Below are 23,660 nucleotides of genomic sequence, written 5' to 3'. Positions count from 1 at the left end.
CTGTGATGAGCGTTTGTCTTTTAAGTTTACTCAATGGGGTGTCAGTTTGTTGGGGGAGATTGTATAGTCCTTTGAAGTATTGTACGAATTGTGATGCTATGTCAGTTGTGGCTGAATAAGATTTACCCTTCGGGTCTTTTATTGTGTGGACGTTAGCGGTGGCCTTTTTGGTTTGGAGTGCTTTCGCTAATAACTTCCCACATTTGTTTCCTTGCTCATAGAAAAGTTTATGGGTCAGGGTAAATTTGCGCTGGGTCTTGCGGTTGAGAATGTCTAAAAGCGACTTTCTGGCCTGCGTAAGGTCCATATATGTGTTTTGGGCATGTGATTGCTTGTGGGCCTTTTCTAGCTTCTGAATTTTGGTGGTCAGTTCCACGAGTATAGCCTGCTGTTCTCTCTTCCGGGCGGCTTTAAGGGTTATGAGTTTGCCACGAATTACGCATTTGTGCGCTTCCCACAAGGTAATGGGAGATGTCTCCGGGTTGGCATTTTCTTGGAAATACGCATTAATGGAGTCCCGTATATCTGTAATGTCCCTTTCTGAGGTGAGGAGAGAGGAGTCAAGTCTCCATGTTTTGGTGGTTGTGCAGCGTTCAGGGAGTGTTAAAGTAAGAGTTACGGGGTGGTGGTCTGCTAATAGCATTGGTTCAATTGTGGCTGATGTCATGAGGGGTAAATCCTTCTGCGAGAGGAATATGTAATCAATTCTAGAATATTTATTGTGGGGGGCCGAAAAGAAAGTGTAGTCCTTTTCATCAGGGTGCAGCGTTCGCCAAGTGTCGTGTAATAGGAGTTCTTGTAATTGCAGTTTAATCTGTCTGAGCGCTCTATACGGCAGGAATGAAGACCCCGATGAGGAATCTAGGAGGGGTTGTAGAGGCACATTAAGGTCACCCCCCAGAAGTAGGATTCCAGACTGGAAACCTATCAGGGCAGAAACTATAGATCGGACAAAACTGACCTGGGCTGTGTTAGGGCTGTACACATTAGCTAAAGTAACCGTTCTGTTGTGTATGGTTCCTTTCAGAAAAAGAAAGCGCCCCTCTGGGTCTATAAGGGTGTCAATCGTATGCCACTTCACATTTTTTGACATTAAGATTGAGACCCCTTTCGTTTTTGCTATAGGATTCGGTGCATGGAAAGCTATCGGGTACAAATGGTTTGAAAATTTCGGTATGTTTTTTGCATGAAAGTGGGTTTCTTGCAAGAAGACTATGTCCGCCTTCAATTTGGCCATCATATCTAAGACTTGGCTACGCTTCTCAGGGATGTTCAGGCCCTTAACATTTTGTGAAACCACCTTGACTTTGGTCAGTGGCATGGTATTACGTGTGCCAGTCATGGCAGACTGCCACCGAAGGGAGGATCCCAAGAGGAGTTATCTGGGGTAGAAATTAGCCTCCGTGTGTGTTTCAGTTGGAGAGGGAGGATCGGAAGGGACCGAGAAGGTGAGGCCCAGGATTGAAAGGAAAAGGGGAAGGGTTGGAGGGGTAGGAGATCTACAGGGAGTGGGGGTGAGGAAGGGGGTGAGGAAGGAGGGAAGAGGGTAAATAAGGTGGAATTGGTGTGTGGGGTAAGGAACTTACCGGGGGTATGTGTAGACCAGCTACCTTACCCTGTCACAGAGGAGTACGTCCGGTATGGGTCAACGGAGATATTCACTGTCCCATTGTGTGGGGGGGTGAAAGACGTCTGAGAAGCAGTCAGTGGTGTTGCTGGTCCACGGGAGGTCTAGGCTAAAGACATAAGACTTTGGAGCAGATGCCTAGTTTGTACATTAGGGGAGGAGAAGAAAAAGATTAGAGACACTGGATCAAAGAGCACAGCATGAGGTCCGTAAAATGTATCACAGCAAAAACATGTACATAAAACATATTATAAACCCACAAATTTATAGGTAAAACCAAGAGTAACTTCAGGGGGGCAGCTTAGGGTAGGGCTTCAATGTGGAAAGTGCCCTTCGGAAGTTGGAAACAACACGTAACTGTGGTGAGCTGAAGGACTAATGCTATCCTGACTGTTGGGTTTCACAGGGTGGCAAGCTACACTCTGGATAGAGGGATAAGGTGCGGCATTCTCTTGTTCTCTCTGGGGGGTAAAAAAAAAGGGGTGGTGTAGGAAGGTTGTAGTGTGTAGACATCTAGAGTTTCAGCTGCATCAGTTTTGGGCCATAGCAGTGGTCGAGGTGTTCTAAGTACATTAGCTTCTTAGGAGGTAGAGTGCGGGGTGATCAGTTTTCGACTATCTGAGAGGCAGGAGTGGGGGACGTCTCGACCAAGAGCGTCTCAGGGTAGTTTAAGGTACTAGAGTCGTAGGGTGCACCATAAAATAAAGCTTCCGAGGAAGCATTGCTACAGCGCATCATGAGGTCGTGTGTTAGATAAAGAGGTGAATCTATACCAAGCCTGGCGATGTTTTCTAGAGTACAACATGAACGTGTGGGGACCACTGTAAAGAGAGGGATAAGCAGAAGACTTGATAACATAGTAAATTGCAGTGACAAAAGTTAAGCATTTCAAGTACTTTCAGTGCGACCCCATTCCCCACCGCCCGTCTTCAAATACTTTATCCCCATAAGACCGAGCACATATACATAAAGGCGGCATCTTAGCGCAGTGAGAAAAAGAAGGAGGAGGGGCAAGTGTATAGAGATGAAGAGGGCGTTGGGGAAAGAGTAGAATGCGTCTCCGCGGGCAGTATAGGACCATTACAGTGTGTATGTGAGACGCATGCTGACCAAGTTGGGTCTTCCGGCATCAGTTATGTGTCAAGGAGTGAAAGGACACTGGTCCTGGCGGAGGTCACGGCAGGGGGAAGAGAAAAAAAAAAAAGAAGGGGGGGGGGGGACAAGAAAAATTTTCCCCTTCCACCGACGACAAAGGGCTTCGGTATCCTCCTTACCCCCCTGTACAGAATAGTTGATCCATAAGGACCGTCCAACCGAGTCCTGGTCGCTAGTCCATAGAGAGTTCAAGCAAGGGGATATAAGTATGCTCAGGGTGTCTGGGTACATAGTTTCGTGAAATGTAGAGGGCTGCCGACCCGCAGAAATTCTTGAGAAGAAAGCGTAGATATGTTGAGATTTCCAACAGTCAGGGCGAGAAACAAAACAAAAAGGGGGAAAGTTCTGGAGAAGATAGAGGACAGTTCTGGGCCGGGATGTACCTGAAGATGGACAATGATACAGAGTCCAGGCCCTCAGGGCCTATCTGGCCTTGCTCTCCTATGGGCGGGAGAAGCGGTGGGGCTCTGACGGTCTCTCGGATCCCTCTGAGTCAGCGGCCTAGGGGACAACGATCTGCGTCTCCGGATGTGGAAATAGTCCCGCACCGGTATGGCTTCCATCGAATTGGTTCTTGGCAATGGAGGGTTGCGGTAGGCTCTGTACCAGTCTGGAAGATCCACCAGAGGGATTTGAAGAATGTTGCAGAATTCCCTGAGGTCCTCCGGGACTCTCAGATTAGCCGTTCTTCCTGCTGATGAGGCCGATAAGCAGAAGGGGAACTTCCAGCGATATTGGATCCCTTTGTGGCGGAGGACGTCTAGAAGTGGACGTAAATCTCTCCTATTTTGAAGGGTTATGGGGGATAGGTCTTGAAATATTTTAACCTCTGCCCCTTGGTAGTTTAGGTTACGGCGATCTCTGGCTCTACGCAGTATGTCCTCCTTCGTTCTAAAGCTTGTCAGGCAGCAGATCACATCCCTGGGGGGATCTGTATCCCTACCCCTGGGTTTAAGCGCTCTATGCAGTCTTTCCCATTCTATAGGGGATTCAGGGGGTCTTCCCAGCAAGTCATTAAAAATCTGTACTGTCACTTGGGCTAGGTGGGCCTGATCAACAGATTCGGGGATGCCTCTTACCCGGAGATTGTGGCGGCGTCCACGGTTGTCCAGATCTTCCACGTGTCTGTGGATATCTCTGAGCTGGCTGCTGTGGGTATGTGAGGCATGTTGCAGGTGCTGCATGGTAGTGTCATGGCGGGCCGTCGTTTCTTCCAGCTCCTCCATCCTTACGTGGAGAGACTGGATGTCCCTCCTGAGGTCAGTGATCACTGCTGTAAGTGATTCTTTAATATCCGCTACCACCGCCCTGAGATCCTGCATATTAAGCGGGCGGGCAGCGGTATCACTGGCTGTGGGAGAAGCTCCTCTACTGTGTGAAGGGCTGAGGCTAGACGAGCGTTGTTCCGAGTAGGCCCGAGGTGAAGCCGCGGCCTCGCGTGATCGGACCCGGAAGATCTCCGGGATACTGCGTTCCGGCGGCGGGTCCGTGCCTCTCGGGGAGCGGGACCGCGACTGCGGTGACTTCCCCTTCAGTTTCCCCATTGTGTCGCTGATTTTAGCTCCTGAATGCGAGCGGTGTAGCCTCCGGTGGAGAGAGCCCAAGGATCAGGCAGCCATCTCCATACGGCGCCAAGCCACGCCCCCCGATTAAATTTTTTGATGAAATATCCACTTTACCAATACCTCCCCCACTTAACACCCCATTTAAACAGGTACAACCAATACTCCCCTTATTCAACTCTGCTACTATAGACAAGATTGCTAAACTTATTTCTGATGCCCACCTAATCACCTGTCCCCATAGGCCCTGTTTCCTCACGAATAGTACGGTCAACCTCTGAGTCTACCCTACACTCTCTAACCCACATGTTTAACCTCTCCCTCCCTTGTGGCATCTTCTCCAACTCTCTAAAACATGCTCTAGTCACCCCCATACTTAAAGAGCCTTCCTTGGACCCCACCAATCTTGACAATCTATACACATCAGTACAATTTCACCAGACAAGTGCTGCCAGTCAGTATCCCTGATTGCCACTGCTCCAGTCAATGTCCCTAATCACCGCCGCACCGGTTACAGTGTCCCTAATCACAGTGACACCAGTCATATTGTCCTTAATCACCGCCACCCCGGTTTCAGTCTCGCTGATCACCGTCACACCAGTCCCAGTGTTACCAGGCCAGTTTAAGAATGAATGAATGAAATACTTGTATAGCGCACAATGCGAACTGAATCGCCTCTAGGCGCTGTGGCGAGCTTTGATCATCTGCTAAAAGAGGAAGGTCTTGAGTTTTTTCCTAAAAGCCAGGTGATTTTCTTCCAGGCGGATGTTGATTGGTAGAGCATTCCATAGCCGAGGCCCTTGGACAGCGAATCTCCGATCACCCTTGGATTTATACCGGGCTTTGGGCACGAGGAGGAGGTTTTTGTTGGCTGATCGAAGACTGCAGTTTGGTGTGTAATGATTTATTTTCTCCATTAGGTATTGCGGAGCTTCTCCATGCACGCATTTGTGGGTGAGGCAAAGGGTCTTGAACGTGATCCGATTTTTTACCGTTAGCGAATGTAAGCTCCTCAGTGAAGGAGAAATGGATTCCCAGGGTTTTTTTCCTGTTATCAGTCTTGCCGCTGTGTTTTGGATCAGTTGTAATCACACAAGTTGATATTGTGGTAATCCTATGTAAAGCGAGTTTGCGTAGTCCAGTCGTGAATTAATGATTGTTCCAACTACCACTGCTTTGTCATTCTTTGGGATAAAAGGGATGAGTCTGCGAAGCAAGCGCAGCAGATGGTGAGATCGACTGACTACAGATCCTATTTGCGCATCCATTGACATTTGTGCGTCTAAAATAACCCCGAGACTCTTCGCTTTGGTCTTTGGGGAGATAGTCTGCCCAAAGACGGTTGGTGGAGACCAGGAGGTTTTGGTTGCGGGATTATGATTTGGGTGTAAGATAAGAAGCTCTGTCTTTGATTGGTTCAGCTGGAGGGAGTTGGTGGTCATCCAGTCCTCTATTGATTTGAGGCAGTTTTCAAGTTGTTGTTGGTGATCTTTTTTTCCATTGATCCGGAAATAAAGTTGCGTGTCGTCAGCGTAAGAGTGGAAGCAGAGATCTGAGCATCTGATGATTTGAAGGAGTGGGTGAATGTAAATGTTGAAGAGAACGGGTGACAACGGAGAGCCTTGAGGGACTCCGCAGGTGACTGCCCGAGTTTCGGAGAGGAATTTTCCTAGTTTCACTGTCTGTGACCGATTTCCTAGGAAGGACGCGAACCAATGGAGATCTATGTCTTGGACTCCGGCTACTTCTGTGAGGCGGACGAGTAGAGTATTGTGATCTACTGTATCAAACGCTGCACTTAGGTCTAGCAGTACGAGGAGACACGGCTCTCCGTCATCTGCTGCTTCAAGGGCGTCATCCCAAATCTTGGAGGAGAGCTGTTTCTGTTCCATGACCCGGGCGGAAGCCTGATTGAAGCGGGTCCAGGGAGTCTTTTGTTCTTCCTTTCTTTAGCCTCCTGTTCTACCAGGCCGGTGAACGTGGCATTCCAGGGGGCAGTCACATACCAGTAGGCTAGGTTTGCTTGTCTGTTAAGAACTGGGACTGCTATCTGTGACGTTACACTAAGCTATATTCCCGGACCACTCTTATAGAGGCAACCATTATAGCACATTTGTTGTGATACAATTGTTTGATTAGTGTGATTCACAAGATACAATGTCTGGCATATAATCAGTCCAGACAGTGAAAAAATCTGACACGTGGTGTCTCCATACTCAAGAGGAGGAGCATTATTATTCAAAGTGTGACAGCCCCGAAAAATGTCCTAGACTGAAAGGGGGTGAAAATGTCTGATATTGAGGTGGTTAGAAGTATTCCAGGTATGGCAATTGTTTTCTTTTTTTAGGATCTGTAGAAGGAGGAGACATTTGGTGTGCGTGTCGGCAGGGTGAAACGTATGTGCAATTCATTATCCAGCACCCGGCCCAGGCAAGGGAAAGGGTTAAACTTTTGTGGCTCAGTTCCCAGGCCCATTTGGTTTATAAAAAGGGGGACAGCTAAGATCAGGAGATGGCTGGCTGGAGAACGGGAGGTATCAGTGGAACATTGACCCCCCCCTGTGAGCACAAGTGTGGCACTGAAGATACCTGAAACCGTAGACTTTGCCTTTATGGATTCTCACCTCCATGGAGGTATGCCTGATCCAATACCCTGTCTTAGTTAGGATTAGGGACAGGATGTTATTCATTTTGTACTGTCATGCTGCATTTTAACCATTCTAAGACTGGTCTGAAGTTATGTGATGGGGTACATGCTGGTTCTTGCATATTCCATAGAACCTAGGTTTATAAAGAACATTTGGGGTATGAAGAAACACTACTATGGAGGATTAACTTTAAATTTAGGCAGAATCCCCAGATAAATTGTTCTTTCCTCAGCAGGGAGGGTTCCAGAGCCTCTGGGGCTGCTGCCCCCTGAGGCAGCCTGTGGAGACCGTGTAGCTGTTCTCTGAGGTCTCATTTGTGGCAGAGCTGAGGGCCTGAAGTAATCTTTCTAAGGAGCTTGCTTTAAGACTTCACCATAAGGAATCTTGTGTGGAGAAGGATTGTCTCTCTCGCTGGACTGTGTCTGGAAAAATCTGGAAGGAGGTAGCTGTCCTGGGGACTTGTGAGTACTGATCCTGACTTATGATCCCTGGTGACTGTGTGCTTTTGAGATATAAGTTCCGATGGTAGCTGTGGACAGTGAGACAGCTTGCATATCATCTCACAATGCTGGCCGTTCCCCTGTCCTCAGAAGAATCCTGGAGAGGAAGCCTAGAGAAGAGTGTCCTCTTGTTATTGTACAGCATTATGAAGTATTTCATTCCCCAATCCCTCTCCTGTTTAAAGTTCTTTTAGCAATATATTTCAAAAAGACATCCCCTAGGTAACGTTATTGGAGCTGGAGTGCATGGACTGGTGCTGGTGATGGTGGGCAGCCTCGGTACTACTAGGGAGGAAGTAGCTATTACCAGTGGCTCCTGCAAGGGGGTAGCATTACATCAGTATTAAGGCGTTCCCCACAGCCAATATTCAAATTATAACTGGGCCTTCAAGTGTTGGGTTGTGAGATGAGCCATTTCATTTCATGTAAATTCTGGATGGCTCTAAGCAGTTGGACACATATAGGCCATGCTCACAAGGACAGCTTCACTCTGTGCCTCGTTTATCACAGCAATGGGTGACGGACACTAATTTAATAGTAGAAAACTTTACTGCACTGTGACATATCAGAACTAAAAGTAATGATTGCATAATCACACTCTAATGCCCCGTACACACGGTCCGATTTTTCAGACGGAAAATGTTCGATGGGAGCTTGTTGTCGGAAATTCCGACCATGTGTAGCCTCCATCAGACATTTTCCATTGGAATTTCCATCACGCAAAATTTGAGGATCTGGATCTCAAATTTTCCGACAACAAAATCCGACGCACAAAGTTCCACGCAGGCTCGGAATCAAGCAGAAGAGCCGCACCGGCTATTGAACTTCTTTTTCTCATCTCGTTGTACGTGTTGTATGTCACCGCGTTCTTGACGTTCGGAATTTCCGACAAGATTTGGTTGACCGTGTGTATGCAAGACAAGCTTCGGCCAACATCCGTCAAAAAAAAAATCCATGTATTTTGTTGTCGGAATGTCCGATCAATGTCCGATCGTGTGTACGGGGCATAACAAAGTACAATACCACGGTCCTGTCCAACTCCACAATGCCCAAGATCCTTTGGCTCAAGAACCACAAGATGTACTTTGAGGCCTGCCTTACACAAATGTTCTTCCTCCATTCCTTTGGTGGTTCCTTTTCTGGTGTCTGTCCCTGATATGACAGTTCCCTGTCCATCCTACATAGAAAACAACTATAGACAGTTTAATTGACTTAACCTCAACCTACTTTTTAGCCTTTGACTTCATTCCTCACCTTATCTATCATATAACTACAAACATATCACCTTTATAAGGGGCCAGAAACAGATCTATGTGCAATAAGGGAAACCAACATGGATTTTTTGGGTGGAAGAATAGACCACTTTGGTAATTTGGGTTTACTTTTCTCTTTTGCCTTTCATGTAAACCTACGTAGAATTATATAGTTATCAATTGTTTTCCGTTTGTGACAGAAGCCATAATTTTTCCATATACTGAAGATAAGACATGCCTGGAGCCAACTCTTCAAACCAGCTTCCAACCCATTTCATCCTATTAGGCTTCCCGGGTCTGGAGCGCTCTTACTATTACATTGCCTTCATCTTCACCATAGTCTATGTGACATCTGTTATTGGAAACTTCACTCTTCTTTTCATCATTAAGGTAGACCGGAGTCTCCATGAACCCATGTACTTCCTTCTCTGCATGTTGTCCGCTATTGACCTGGTCCTGTTCAACTCCACCACCCCCAAGATGTTGGGGATCCTTTGGTTCGGCATCCACGAGATCTACTTTGAGGCCTGTCTCACACAAATGTTCTTCCTCCATACCTTTACTGTAATGGAGTCTGCGCTACTCCTAGCCATGTCCTTTGATCGATATATTGCCATTTGTCAGCCCTTAAGATATAATTCAATATTAACAAAAATGCTCATTACCAACATTGGACTGTTGGCCATCGGTAGAGCTCTTGCACTAACAGTTCCATTACCGTTCCTTATGAAAAGACTACCCTTCTGTTCCACCAATGTCATCCACCATTCCTACTGTGAGCACATGGCTGTTGTAAGGTTGGCCTGCACTGATACCACCTTCAACAGTATCTATGGCCTTGTGGTGGCCATGGTTATTGTGGTGCTAGACTTGAGCCTCATCATTTTGTCCTACGTCTTGATTCTTCTGGCTGTTTTCCGACTGGACTCAACAGAAGCCCGGTATAAGGCCCTCAGTACATGTGCATCTCATATTTGTGCCATCCTTTCACTCTACGTTCCCGTTGTCCTCTCCTCGGTGGTCTATCGCCTTGGGAAAGATGTCCCAATCTACATTCACATCTTGTTGGCCAATGTCTACCTGATGCTGCCACCACTAATTAACCCTATTGTGTACGGCCTGAGAACCAAACAAATTCGGAACAGAATTAAATCCATCATTAAAGTGGATTTTATGTGTTTTCTACGAGTCCATGCTGAAGAAATTGCAATAAAAACGATGCAAGTTCCAAAATGGGACCAGAGTCAATAGGTAACACACAACAGTCCTTCAGTCTTGTACAAAAGACGAGGCTCTCTGTACGCAAACCACTTGTATTATGAACTGATTAAAAGACATTGTTGGGTTGTTTTTAATATTCCCATTTCAATTTTATAAGTTTGAAAAAAAACTAAAATGATTTATTTTAAGGTTTGTCCTTTCCAAGCCGCACTCATCATGGCGTTTGTCGTCATAAAATACACATTTATTTACTTCTTGAGATCCGCGCTATGGCTGAATGACGGCCGGGACGACGTCTATTGACGTTGTCCCGTGCACGAGCGGCCTGCATGCCCCCAGAGGGGCGCACGCGGCGCGCTCTGTGATCAGCGAGTCTATGAGACTCGCCTGATCACAGGTCGGAGCAAGGGGTCGATCCCGACCCTTACCACGTGATCAACTGTCAGCCAATGACAGAGCCGGTAATCGGCTATTTTTCCTCCTCGCACTGACAGCGTGAGGAGAAAAAAAAAAGCCGATCACCGGCAGCCGTGATCGGGACATCAGTCCCGATCACGGTGAGCTGGGGACAGCTCATCAGTGCCCACCTGCCCCCTGCCAGTGCAAAAAATGCCATCCATCAGTGCCTATAGTGCCCCCCATCAGTGGCCATAGTGCCACCCATCAGTGCCCACAGTGCCACCCATCAGTGCCCAGAATATGCCTCGCACACACAGTGCTGCACCTCAGTGCCACATATCCGTGCCCATCAGTGTCATGTACCAGTGCCCATCAGTGACGCCCATCAGTTCCCAGCTGTGCCACCTATCAGAGCCACCTATCAGTGTCTATCAGTGCCATCTATCAGTGGTACCTATCAGTGCCCATCCGTACCACCCAACCACCCATCCATGCCACCCATCCGTGCCACCCATCAGTGCCATCTTATCTGGGCCCATCTTTGCCCATCAGTGCTGCATTATCTGTGCCCATCAATACTGCCTTATTTGTGCCTATCAGTGCCACCTTATCTGTGCCTATTAGTTCCGCCTTAACTGTGCCTATCAGTGCCCAGCAATCCCGCCTATCAGTGCCCACCAGCGCTGCCTATCAGTGCCCACCAGCGCTTCCTCATCAGCGCATTTCAATGAAGGAGAAAAATGACCTGTTTGCTAAATTTTATAACAAACTATTAAACATGATTTTTAGTTTTTATTTTTTGCATTTTTTTGGTTTGTTTAGCAAAAAATAAAACTCCGAGCTGTAATTAAATACCACCAAAAGAAAACTCTATTTGTGGGAAAAAAATTATAAAAATTAAATTTGGGTACAGTGTTGTATGACCGCGTAATTGTCATTCAAAGTGCATCAGCGCTGAAAGCTGAAAATTGGTCTGGGACTGAGGGGGGTTTAAGTGCCCAGTAAGCAAGTGGTTAAACCAACACATTGTCCTCCTCTGAAATCAGTACTGTTCACCCAAATTCTTCTACACTGCCAGGGGAGTCAGGGGTGTCGGTAGACCTGGTTATCTGGAGCACAAGCCCCGGATTTCCTATGTAGTGTCCCGGGTCATTGACGCCCAGATTGCTGCAGGCTGACTGATCTCCACCCTACAATGCCGGTATAGTACCGTTACCAAATTCAGTTGGTAATCAGAGGCAGCAACACCGGACATGGAGGATCTGCTCTCATCACTCAGGTAAGTAACCCAATGACACATTTATCCTCCAACTTACCCACTGACCCCCTATGTAAAAGCAGAACATTACATACCGCTCTATACATGAGGTGTTGTACGTTGTATACCTCTAACCTGTGCTGCTTGTTACATACATCTGACTCCTGCACTCTATATGCTATGCTGTACATCGCAATCTCCTAACCCCTGAACCCTACACACCATGTAGAATGTTACATTCTACTGACCGCTGTACATGCTATGTTAGGCATTACATACTTCTTACCCATCACATACCTGGTCAAGACCGAGTTGATGAGTTTTTTGTAGTGGGTGGAGTCTGCTGGGCCCCTCCCACAGCTCCGGTCTCACTTTTTGCAGGGTGACTGGTCTTGTCTCCACCCCTCCTGTAGTTTTCTGTAGTGGGTGGAGCCTTCTGGGCCCCTCCCACAGCTCTGGTCTCACTTTGTGCAGGGTGACTGATCTTGTCTCCACCCCTTCTGCAGTTTTCCGTAGTGGGTGGAGCCTGCTGCCCCCCCCCACAACTCTGGTCTCACTTTGTGCAGGGTGACTGGTTGTGTCTCCACCCCGCCTGTAATTTTCTATAGTGGATGGAGCCTGTTGGGCCCCTCCCACAGCTCTGGCCTCACTTTGTGCAGGGTGACTGGTTGTGTCTCCGCCACTCCTGTAATGTTATATAGTGGGTGGAGCTTGTTGGGCCCCTCCCACAGCTCTGGCCTCACTTTGTGCAGGGTGACTGGTTGTGTCTCCGCCACTCCTGTAATGTTATATAGTGGGTGGAGCTTGTTGGGCCCCTCCCACAGCTCTGGTCTCACTTTGTGCAGGGTGACTGGTCTGATCTCCATCCCTCCTGTAATTTTCTAAAGTGGGTGGAGCCTGTAGAGGGTGGGGCCTCCTGGGCTCCTCCCACAGCTCTGCTCTCTCACTTTGTGCAGGGTGACTGGTTGTGTCTCCGCCCCTCCTGTAATTGACTGTAGTGGGTGGAGCCTGCTGCCCCCCCCCCACAACTCTGGTCTCACTTTTAGCAGGGTGACTGGTTGTGTCTCCACCCCTCCTGGAATTTTCTATAGTGGGTGGAGCCTGCTGCCCCCCCACAACTCTGGTCTCACTTTGCGCAGGGTGACTGGTTGTGTCTCCACCCCTTCTGTAGTTTTCCGTAGTGGGTGGAGCCTACTGGGTCCCTCCCACAGCTCTGGTTTCACTTTGCGCAGGGTGACTGGTTGTGTCTCCACCCCGCCTGTACTTTTCTATAGTGGGTGGAGCCTGTTGGTCCCCTCCCACATCTCTGGCCTCACTTTGTGCAGGGTGACTGGTTGTGTCTCCGCCACTCCTGTAATTTTATATAGTGGGTGGAGCTTGTTGGGCCCCTCCCACAGCTCTGGTCTCACTTAGTGCAGGGTGACTGGTCTTATCTCCGTCCCTCCTGTAATTTTCTAAAGTGGGTGGAGCCTGTAGAGGGTGGGGCCTTCTGGGCTCCTCCCACAGCTCTGCTCTCTGTACAAACTATGCACAGCATGGGGGTGATGACATGGCTACTTTTACAAGGTTTAAAATATGATTACTAAAGAGCTGATATGAATAAAACTAAAAATTATAAAAAAGGCTAATTATATAAAATGAAAAACAGCTGCAGCTATGGAAAATGTGTTCTGACACCACATATAAAAATGAATAATAACAAAATATAGTGCGCTAGATTTCAAATATACACTTCATAATAAACTCCAGTGAATAAGTGACAAATAGTGATCTTAAAAACTACATACAAAGAAGTCCACCTGCACAATATATACATCGAATATATACATGGGGACAGCTCTCCTCCTCACTGCACATCCAGGATAACGAGACACCGGAAGAGCCGTCACCGGCGTTGCGGAAGGAGCCGGTGACATCACTTCTCCTGATTTTATTCACGTTTCTTTAGCATTCAAGAGTTTCATATATTTATATATTGTGGACTTCTTTGTATATATATTTTTTAGATCACTATTTGTCACTTATTCACTGGAGTTTATTATGAAGTATATATTTGAAATCCAGTGCACTATTATTTGTTTTTGTTACTTTTACAAGGTAATATTTGGGTTTACAAAGGCATTTGGTGCTCTTAAAGTAGATGTAGTGTTTATCCTTTGTGGCCATTGAGGGATTTGTGCAGGGCCGTCTTTAATATTGATTGGACCCTGGGCAAAAATTTGCTTAGGGCCCCCCTCCCCCCATGCAATTTCGCTCTCCACCTTCTCTGAGACTTACAATAAATAGCAGCTAGACTTAAAATCAGTTTACTGAGGTTACAGCATATCCTTACTGCTTACTGACTGGTTGCTAGAGGTTACAGCACTCCTTAAGGTTCACTGATTAGTTGCTAGAGGTTACAGCACATCATTTTGGCTTTTTTGATTGGCTGCTAGAGATTACTGTACAGTAATACTGCTCACTGGTTGTTGTAGGTTACAGCACATCTTCTCCTCACTGCAGGGGGCATGATATACATATGAATGCTGCCTTATTTACATATCAATGCTGTTGGCCTCAGCTATTTACATATGCATGTCACTGTTATTTACATATGAATGCTGGTTATTTACATGTAAACACAGGGTCTGCAGGTAAGTCGTCTGTACACAACAACAGGACTAAAACCTCAAGGGACAAGAGAATGTAAACTGGGATAGTTGGCAAGTATGAGGCAGCTGCTTTGGGCCCCACAACAATGACAGGGCCCAGGGCAGCTGCCCCTTTTGCCCTGTCTTAAAGGCGGCGATGGTTATGTGTGGTATATGTAGTACACCTATGTAAGAGCTTCTGGTAAATGCAATGCTAATTCCCTGTTTAGAGAGCACACAGCCAGGCACACAGCATTTTATTAATTTTTCTATTGCCTTAGCAAAACAGTCTAGGGATTTATTTATTTATTTTTTTGGAGGGGAGGGGGTTATTGAGATTGATGAACAGGGATAGGGTGAGGGGCATGGGATACCCCAAAACTGTATAATTTGATAGCTTGAGGACTCCTCAACTTCTTGCTCCACTGTACAACTGCTGAATGTCCCACAGGATCTCTATTCTGCTGGTGACCTCTACTCCTTCCAGAATTAAAAGCTACACAGTCACTTTTTTTCAGCACCGGGGTCATCTACTCACATGAACATTGGTTGCCTCCTGCCAACATCCTCTAGGCTCTTCCTAGTGAAGGAGATGTAGGCTCACGCCACCATAGTACAGCTGGACTCTTTCCCACCAGCTTCCTCCTGGTCTCTCTCTAGTGAGCTTCTCCAGACCCAGCTTAAGCCTTGTACATGGATCCACAAACTAGGACCCCCAGTTACACCTAGCTGGGACCTCGGTATCTTCCTCACAACTTCCTCCAGATATCGGCACCCTTTAGAGTGGTATCCTCCTTCAGGGCTGGACCCAGGAGCACAGCTTCTGCTGCTCAGGCCTCAGGTTATTTATGGGCTCCCATATCTCCCCAAGGATTGGCTGGAATTCCATTATTATTCAGGCTGCCTGTTCTGTTCATCCCTCCCACTATACTTCTAGAACCCTCTAGAAGACAGGGAAAAGTAACAGAGCAGCAGCCTATGAAATACAGAGCAGCCCTAAAATGTCAACCCCTGCTACAATGATTACAGGGGAGCCAGACTAATGTAGCGGCCATAACCCTTGGTAGGGCGGCCTTAACTTTTGGACTTACTCCGCTTGGGTGGTTCTTCCAAGTCTAGGGGTTCCCAGAGTTAGTACCCAAGAACTTTGGACACTGACACCATAAAAGTCCTTTAGAAAAGGTTTTTATTTGCAGGGGTAACAAAGCCTGTGAAAGGAACCTAGGATTCGTGGTATCAAAGAGAGGGATTATTACTGGCTGGCAACCTTTCTTGATCCACGTTACAAGGGTAAGGTTGCAGAACTCATCCTGCCTTTGCAGAGGGAGCAGAGGATGAAACATCTTCAGGAGACCTTGAAGAAAGATTTGTGTAATGCATTTCCAGACCCTGGGAGGTTACAATTTCCTGGTGCTGGACAACGTGTTGCTGAGGCTTTGTTCAGTCAGGGGAAGAGCGGGGGAGAAGGTGGCCGGCTGACCGATGCCTTTAAACAATTTTTCACTCCTCAGCGCCAATGTTTGATCGGTTCAAGCAACCATTGCCAGTGTCTGCATTACATGGTGCAGGAATATTTAGGGACAAGAGCAGACTTGGAGACCTTTTCAACAGAGCATCCACTGCGTTTCTGGGTCTTGAGGATGGACCACTGGCCAGAACTTTCTCAATATGCAATCGAGCTACTGGGCTGTCCTGCATCTAGTGTGCTTTCTGAATTTCTGAGTTGTTTCTGAGGATCAAAGAGTGTGCCTGTCCATAGACTCTGTTGATAGGCTCACATTCATAAAAATAATTCAGTCTTGGATCAGCAGCAGCCATCAAGCACCTGATGCTGATGTAACTGATTGAATTTGCTATAGATCTGGGATCCCTTGAAGACTGCCTATGCTGACTATCCTATTCCTCCTCAATCTAGCTTCCAACAATATTTTTGGTTTAGGGCACCACCACCCAAGGCCCAATTTTTCTGCCCCTGTTCAACAGGGGGATGTAATTACAATTTTTGATATAATATTTCCCAGCAGGGCCCGCTCCTGCATCCACCAAGAGTAACTGTGACTGGCACCACCAACACCTAAGGCCCAAATTTCTGTAGAGTATATAGGGCAGGCCGTATAGTATATATACTCTATTCAGAGTATACAGTGCATGGGGCCCCCACGCAATTGTTAAAAAAATTTGGGTGTGGGGATCCCCTTAATATCCAAAGCAGACCCAAAGGGCCTGGTAATGGACTGGGGGGGACTCATGCCGTTTTTTTCAATGATGTTCATCTATATTGCTGGGACCCAACAATACATTATAGCCGCCAGTAGTTTTAAATTAAATTTTTCTGTTAGAAATGTAATTTTGTGCAGGGACTGTTCTAAACACAGGAAACACGTGCCATTTCACAGGCATACTATAGACACCCCCCCAGGCACGAAATTTAAAGGAATATTTTATTTTTATTGTTTCACTTTAAGAATTATTAAACTCAGTGCTCCCGAAAAAACATACATTTTTTTAAACTTTTTATTTTGCATTGATTCATGTCCCCTGGGGCAGGACCCGGGTCCCCAAACACTTTTTATGACAATAACTTGCATATTAGCCTTTAAAATTAGCACTTTTGATTTTTCACATCCGCATCCTGTAGACTTTAATGGCGTTTGCATGTTGGAACAAATGTTTTGCCTGTTTGCATGTTCTGCTGCGAACCGAATCGGGGAGTGTTCGACTCATCCCTACCAGAGGCGGCTCTATAATTAGGCAAATTAGATGGTCACCTAAGGCCCCACCTTCACAGGGGCCTCGTGTCCACCTAATTTTCCTATTGCAATGTGTAACAGTGGTGGTTTCCTAGTCTGTTATGGTGCAAATTCACCAGCTCTGTGCCGATCTACCCATCAATCACAGACAGCTGACGGGTAGATCGAATATTGGCCGACATGCAGAGTAGCGTGGGAAGCAGCTGTAATAAGTCCTTACTGTCCTTTCTCATGTCACTCTGCTCCTCGGCGGCCCCTCCCCTCCTCTCGTCCATCCCAGGTGTACTGTCCCCTCTCATTTAAAGGAAACTGAAAGGAAAGTTTGCCCTGCTGTGCTCAGTACCCTGATGTGCCCCATACCCTGTGCCCAGTACCCCAATGTGACCCATACCCTGTGCCCAGTACCTTGTTTTCCCCCTTTACCCTGTGCCAGTACCCTGATGTGCTCTGCTGTTCCATATACCCTTTGCCCATGCCCTGATGTTCCCTGCTGTGACCTCTACCCTGATGTGACCAATACCCTGCACCCTGCTGTGCCTGTACCCTGATGTGCCCCATACCATGTGTCCAGTACCCTGATGTGCCCCATACCCTGTGCCCAGTACCCTGATGTGCCCTGTACCCTGTGCCCAGTACCCTAAAGTGCTCTACTGTTCCACATACCCTTTGCTTGTACCCTGATTTGCCCTGCTGTGATCCCTACCCTGATGTGACTAATACCCTGCACCCTGCTGTGCTCGTACACTGCTGTGCCCCATACCCTGTGCCCGAACACTGATGTGCCCTGCTGTGCCCCATACCCTGTGCCCTGCTGTGCCCCGTACCCTGTACGCATGCTCTGCTGTGCCCCATACCCTGTGCCCATGTCCCGATGTGTCCTGCTGTGCCCCATACCCTGTGCCCTGTGCCCTGTATCCTGATGTGACCTGTACCCTGCTGTGCCCTGTACCATGTACCCTACTGTGCCCTGTGCCATGTACCGTGCCATGTAGTCTGCTGTGTCATGTACCCTGCTGTGTGCCCTTTACCATGTTGTGTGCCCTGTACCATGCTGTGTGCCCATGCCCTGCTGTGTGCCTTGTGATAAGCCTTGCTATGTACCCCTTGTTATGCTGCTTGACCCATGGTGTGCCCCATGCCCAGCCTTGAGCCCCTTAAAGTGCCCCATGTTCTGCTGTGAGCCCCATGATGTACCTCATGTTTTGCTGTGTGCCCTGTGATGTGTCCCATGCCCTGCTGTGTGTTCTATGCCCTGCTGTGTGCCCCATGATGTGCCCCATGTTCTGCTGTGTGCCCCACGATGTTCTCAAGGTTCTGCTGTGAGCCCAATGATGTTCCTCATGTTTTGCTGTATGCCCTGTGATGTGTCCTATGCCCTGCTGTGTGAGAAGCCTTGCTATGTATCCCTTGTTATGCTGCTTGCCCCATGGTGTGCCCCATGCCCAGCCTTGAGCCCCTTAAAGTGCCCCATGTTCTTCTGGGAGCCCCATGATGCACCTCATGTTTTGTTTTGGGCCCTGTGATGTGTCCCATGCCCTGCTGTGTTTTCTATGCCCTGCTGTGAGACCCATGGTGAGCTCCATGTTCTGCTGTGTGCCCAATGATGTTCTCAAGGTTCAGCTGGGAGCCCCATGATGTACCTCATGTTTTGCTGAGTGCCCTGTGATGTGTACCATGCCCTGCTGTGTGTTCTATGCCCTGCTGTGAGACCCATGATGTGCCCCATGTTCTGCTGTGTGCCCCATGTTCTGCTGTGTGCCCCATGATGTGCTCAATGTTCTGCTGTGTGCCCCATGATGTGCCCCATGATGTGCCCCATGTTCTGCTGTGTGCCCCATGTTCTGCTGTGTGCCCCATGATATGCCCAATGTTCTGATGTGTGCCCCATAATGTGCCCTGCTGCCCCCCCCCCCCCCTGTAGTGTTTCCTGACCTCCTGTGCTCTGCCCTGCTGTCCCCTGTACACTGCTTATCGCAAGTTAAACCCAGAACTGAGCATCTGTGGGGGAAAAAAGCACAAGTTTCACATAAAATAGTTCTAAAGCCGCGTACACACGGGCGGACTGTCTGTCCAACTTAGTCCGCCGAAACACATTTCAGCGGACAGTCCGCTCGTGTGTGGGCTTCAGCGGACTTTTTCAGCGTGCAGTCTGGCGGACTAAGTATTTCGGAATTTCCGTAATATTGTCCGTCCAACTTTGGTTTCAGCGGACAGTCCGCTCGTGAGTAGGCAAGTTGGACGGACTAAGTATGGCGCATGCTCAGAAAGGATTTACACGGCGGAAGGTTGCATTGCTGTGTATTGGACGTCCTATTTCTAGTCCCATCGTACGTGCTGTACACGTCATCGCGCAAGCTTTCAACGGACTGTCTGTTCATTGTGTGTGGTCAAGTCCGTTCATTCGAAAGTAAGACGGACTGTCCGTCGGATTGTCTGACGGACTTAGTTGGCCAGACAGTCCGCCCGTGTGTACGCGGCTTAAGATTTGTTTCTATTATTTAAAGGGGTTGTAAACTCAGTTTTTTCACCTTAATGTATCCTATGCATTAGTGTGAAAAAACGTCTGTCACTCACGTCGCCATTGGCTCCCCTGCTGTCAATCAAATCCAATGATGCGGGGGCGGGGCTGAGTCCGGCATTCTGCGTCTATGGACGCAAATGCTGGACACGGGAGCACGCCCGCAAGGTAACCTCCAGGGAGAGCGCTTCTCCTATGTGGTTTCCCAATGCGGGGAAGAGCCGCGAGCGCCCTGGGGGACCCCAGAAGAGGATGTTCGGGGGCCACTCTGTTCAAAACTAACTGCACAGTGGAGGTAAGTATATGTTTGTTATTTTATTTTATTTTTTAAAATAAGGGTTTACAACTCCTTTAACCAGTTCTCGAACAGCTCACGATGATGTACGTTGGCAGAATGGCACGGACAGGCAAATGGGCGTACCTGTAAGTCCCTTTAAATTTGCCGCCCAGCCATCGCGAGCGCGCCGGCGGCGGCATGCTCGCGTGCCAGTCGGGACCCCCGTGAGTCCTGTCGTGGGTCCCGCAGACACGATCGCCGCGGGCATACCCGCGATCGTCTCACGGGGCGGCTGAATGGAGAAATGCTGTTGTAAACAGCATTTCCCCATTCTGCCTAGCAACTAGTGATGCTTCATGTGATTGGAGCAGAGATCAGTGTTCACTAAATGAAAGCCCAGCCCCCCACAGTTAGTAACACGCCCCTAGGAACACTTAACCACTACACTGCCACCCACTGGTTAACCCCTTCACTGCCAGTGTCATTTACACAGGAATCACTGCATTTATATAGCACTGATTACTGTATAAATGCCAATGGTCCCAAAAATGTGTAAAAAATGTCCGATGTGTCCGCCGCAATGTCACAGTCACAATAAAAATCGCTGATCGCTGCCATTACTAGTAAAAAACTAAATTTTTTATAAAAATGCCATAAAACTATCCCTTATTTTGTAAAAGCTATAACTTTTGCCCAAACCAATCAATAATCGCTTATTGCGATTTTTTTTACCAAAAATATGTAGAAGAATACGTATCGGCCTAAACTGAGGGAAAAAAAATGTTTTTTTTATATATTTTTGGGGGATATTTATTATAACAAAAAGTAAAAAATAATGTGTTTTTTTTCAAAATTGTCGCTCTATTTTTGTTTATAGCGCAAAAAATAAAAAATGCAGGGGTGATCAAATACCACCAAAAGAAAGCTCTATTTGTGGGAAAAAAAGGACGTCAATTTTGTGTGGGAGCCACGTCGCACGACCGCGCAATTGTCAGTTAAAGCGACGCAGTGCTGAATCACAAAAAGTGGGCTGGTCTTTGACCAGCAAAATGGTCCGGTGTGTAAGTGGTTAATGCTATTTTTTTAAATGTTTTTATATCACAGCTCGCTGATCACGCCGCGAGTTGTAGATCTGAACACTACAGCTTACAGCACACCGAAATTGTTAGCCCCACTCCTGAACCCCCAATGATTGCCATACCCATACCCCAGTTCATTTTTAGTACTTTTCCCATTATGGGTGTGAGTGGGGCCTCATGTCTAAATTTTGCCTGAGGCCTCTCAAAGCCTGGAGCCGCCTCCGATCCCTACACACTAGTAAGTGATTCAGAGCAGTGTTGGGGTATTTTCTATATTGGTCAATTATTGTTTACCTCTTCTGGTCAATTGAGAATTATGATTGGACCTCTGCTGAGGGAGAAGGAGCAGCCGTGGTCAGCCTTGGAGGGTGGAGGCTCCCAGTGTTGGAAAGTGGCTGCACAGTAAATCTCTGACCCCCATGGTACTGGAAGACATGGGAGCACTTAGGAACACAGTAGGAAATGGGCAGTGAAGCCACAAGGCTCTTAGCCAGTTGACTGGGGAGGCAATAATAGGGGCACCCTGTTGAGGACTACATGAAACCCCCCTATATTGATTGTTCATGAATGACGGCTACAGAGTGGTTGATTAACTCTGGGAGGGCGTACTATGATGTCCTCCCAGAATTCCGCTCTCACACGCCCCCTGGGGAACGCACTTGAGAATATCCAGCCATTTACCACGTGATCGCTCTGTCAAATGATGGAGCATTTCACATGTAAATAAACCGGCGTCATCTCTCCTCTCTGTGTACCGATCGGTACAGGGTGAGAGGAGAGGGGGAGAGATCGGATGGCAGCAATGCTGTGGGCTGGATCTGTAGTGCCCACGGCACTACTCTGTGACAATTGCAGTCACATTCACCCATCCCTCCATGCTCAGTCATACCCTGACATACCCTGACATACCCTGACATACCCTGACATTACCCTGACATACCCTGACATACCCTGACATACCCTGACATACCCTGACATACCCTGACATACCCTGACATACCCTACCCTACCCTACCCTGCCCTACCCTACCCTACCCTACCCTACCCTGCCATACCCTGCCCTACCCTGCCATACCCTGCCATACCCTGCAATACCTTGCCATACCCTGCCATACCCTGACATACTCTGCAATACCCTGCCATACCCTGCCATACCCTGCCATACCCTGCCATACCCTGCCCTACCTCACATGTAAATAAACCGGCGTCATCTCTCCTCTCTGTGTACCGATCGGTACAGGGTGAGAGGAGAGGGGGAGAGATCGGATGGCAGCAATGCTGTGGGCTGGATCTGTAGTGCCCACGGCACTACTCTGTGACAATTGCAGTCACATTCACCCATCCCTCCATGCTCAGTCATACCCTGACATACCCTGACATACCCTGACATTACCCTGACATTACCCTGACATTACCCTGACATACCCTGACATACCCTGACATACCCTGACATACCCTGACATACCCTGACATACTCTGCCATACCCTGCCATACCCTGCCATACCCTGCCCTACCTTGCCCTACCCTGCCATACCCTGCCATACCCTGCAATACCCTGCCATACCCTGTCATACCCTGTCATACCCTGCCATACCCTGCCATACCCTGCCATACCCTGCCATACCCTGCCATACCCTGCAATACCCTGCAATACTCTGCAATACCCTGCCATACCCAACCATACTCAGCCATGCTCCACCATACTCAGCCTGTGGCCAGGCTGTGGAAGTCTCACACATGTGGTATCGCCGTACTCAGGAGGAGTAGGAGAATCTATTTTGAAGTGTCATTTTTGGTATGTACATGCTATGTGTTAGAAATATTGTATAAATGGACAACTTAAAAAAAAAAAAATTGTTTCAAGCAATTCCCGCCTGCCGGCCGTCATATGACGTCCTTGACTTTGTGCGGTGATATCTGAATGATGGGTGTAGCTACAGGCATCATTCAGATATCAGCTTTTTCTGCTGGCGATTCCCTACACCATAAGAATGATCATAGTGACTGTTCTGCTGATTGATCATTCTTACGGGAGGCGAGAGGGGACATCCGTCCCCCCCGTTGCTTCTACCGACTCGCCAATACGATCAAAGCCAGAATCGTTTTTTTTTTTCAGGCTTTCCAGCCTAGAGGTGAGATGTGGATTCTTATTGGGGTCAATGACCCCATATCTCACTGTAAAGAGGACCTGTCATGCCATATTCCTATTACAAGGGATGTTTACATTCCTTGTAATAGGAATAAAAGTGATCAAAAAATTTATTTTTGGGGAAAAAAGTGTAAAACTAAAATAAATAAAGTAAAATGAACAATAAAAAAAAAAAGAAAAATGGAAAGCACCCCTGTCCCCATGCGCTCGCATGCAGAAGCGAACGCATACGTAATTCCCGCCCACATATGAAAACGGTGTTGAAACCACACATGTGAGGTATTGCCGCGAACGTCAAAACGAGAGCAATAATTCTGGCCCTAGACCTCCTCTGTAACTCAAAACATGTAACCAGTAAAAAATATTAAAACGTGGCCTATGGGGATTTTTAAGTAATGACGTTTGGCGCCATTCCAGGAGCGCGTGAAATTTTAAAGGGTGACATGTTAGGTATCTATTTACTCAGCGTAACTTCATCTTTTGCATTATGCAAAAACATTGGGCTAACTTTACTGTTTTGTTTTTTGTAAAGCACAATTCCCCCCCTCCCCAAAAAAGCATTTGAAAAATTGTTGCGCAAATACCGTGCGAGATAAAAAGTTGCAACGACCACCATTGTATTCTCCAGGGTGTT

General features: G+C 47.6%; 1 protein-coding gene and 1 pseudogene across 1 annotated transcript; one reads left to right on the top strand and one right to left on the bottom strand.

Moving 5' to 3' along the window:
• The window catches only part of LOC143956787 (uncharacterized), an 802,170-nt pseudogene that overhangs the window by 611,087 nt on the left and 167,423 nt on the right, over nucleotides 1-23,660 (bottom strand).
• Nucleotides 8,953-10,041, top strand: LOC143956811 (olfactory receptor 52K1-like). The gene has a single exon (XM_077466984.1). It carries the CDS (start codon nucleotides 8,979-8,981, stop codon nucleotides 9,993-9,995), a length of 1,017 nt encoding a protein of 338 aa, XP_077323110.1. The 5' UTR covers nucleotides 8,953-8,978; the 3' UTR covers nucleotides 9,996-10,041.

Source organism: Lithobates pipiens, unplaced genomic scaffold (assembly GCF_037356315.1).
Source record: "Lithobates pipiens isolate NorthernLeopardFrog02 unplaced genomic scaffold, aLitPip1_a1.2 Scaffold_41, whole genome shotgun sequence".
Taxonomy (NCBI): Eukaryota; Metazoa; Chordata; class Amphibia; order Anura; family Ranidae; genus Lithobates; species Lithobates pipiens.
This window is presented reverse-complemented; position numbering and strand designations above follow the sequence as displayed.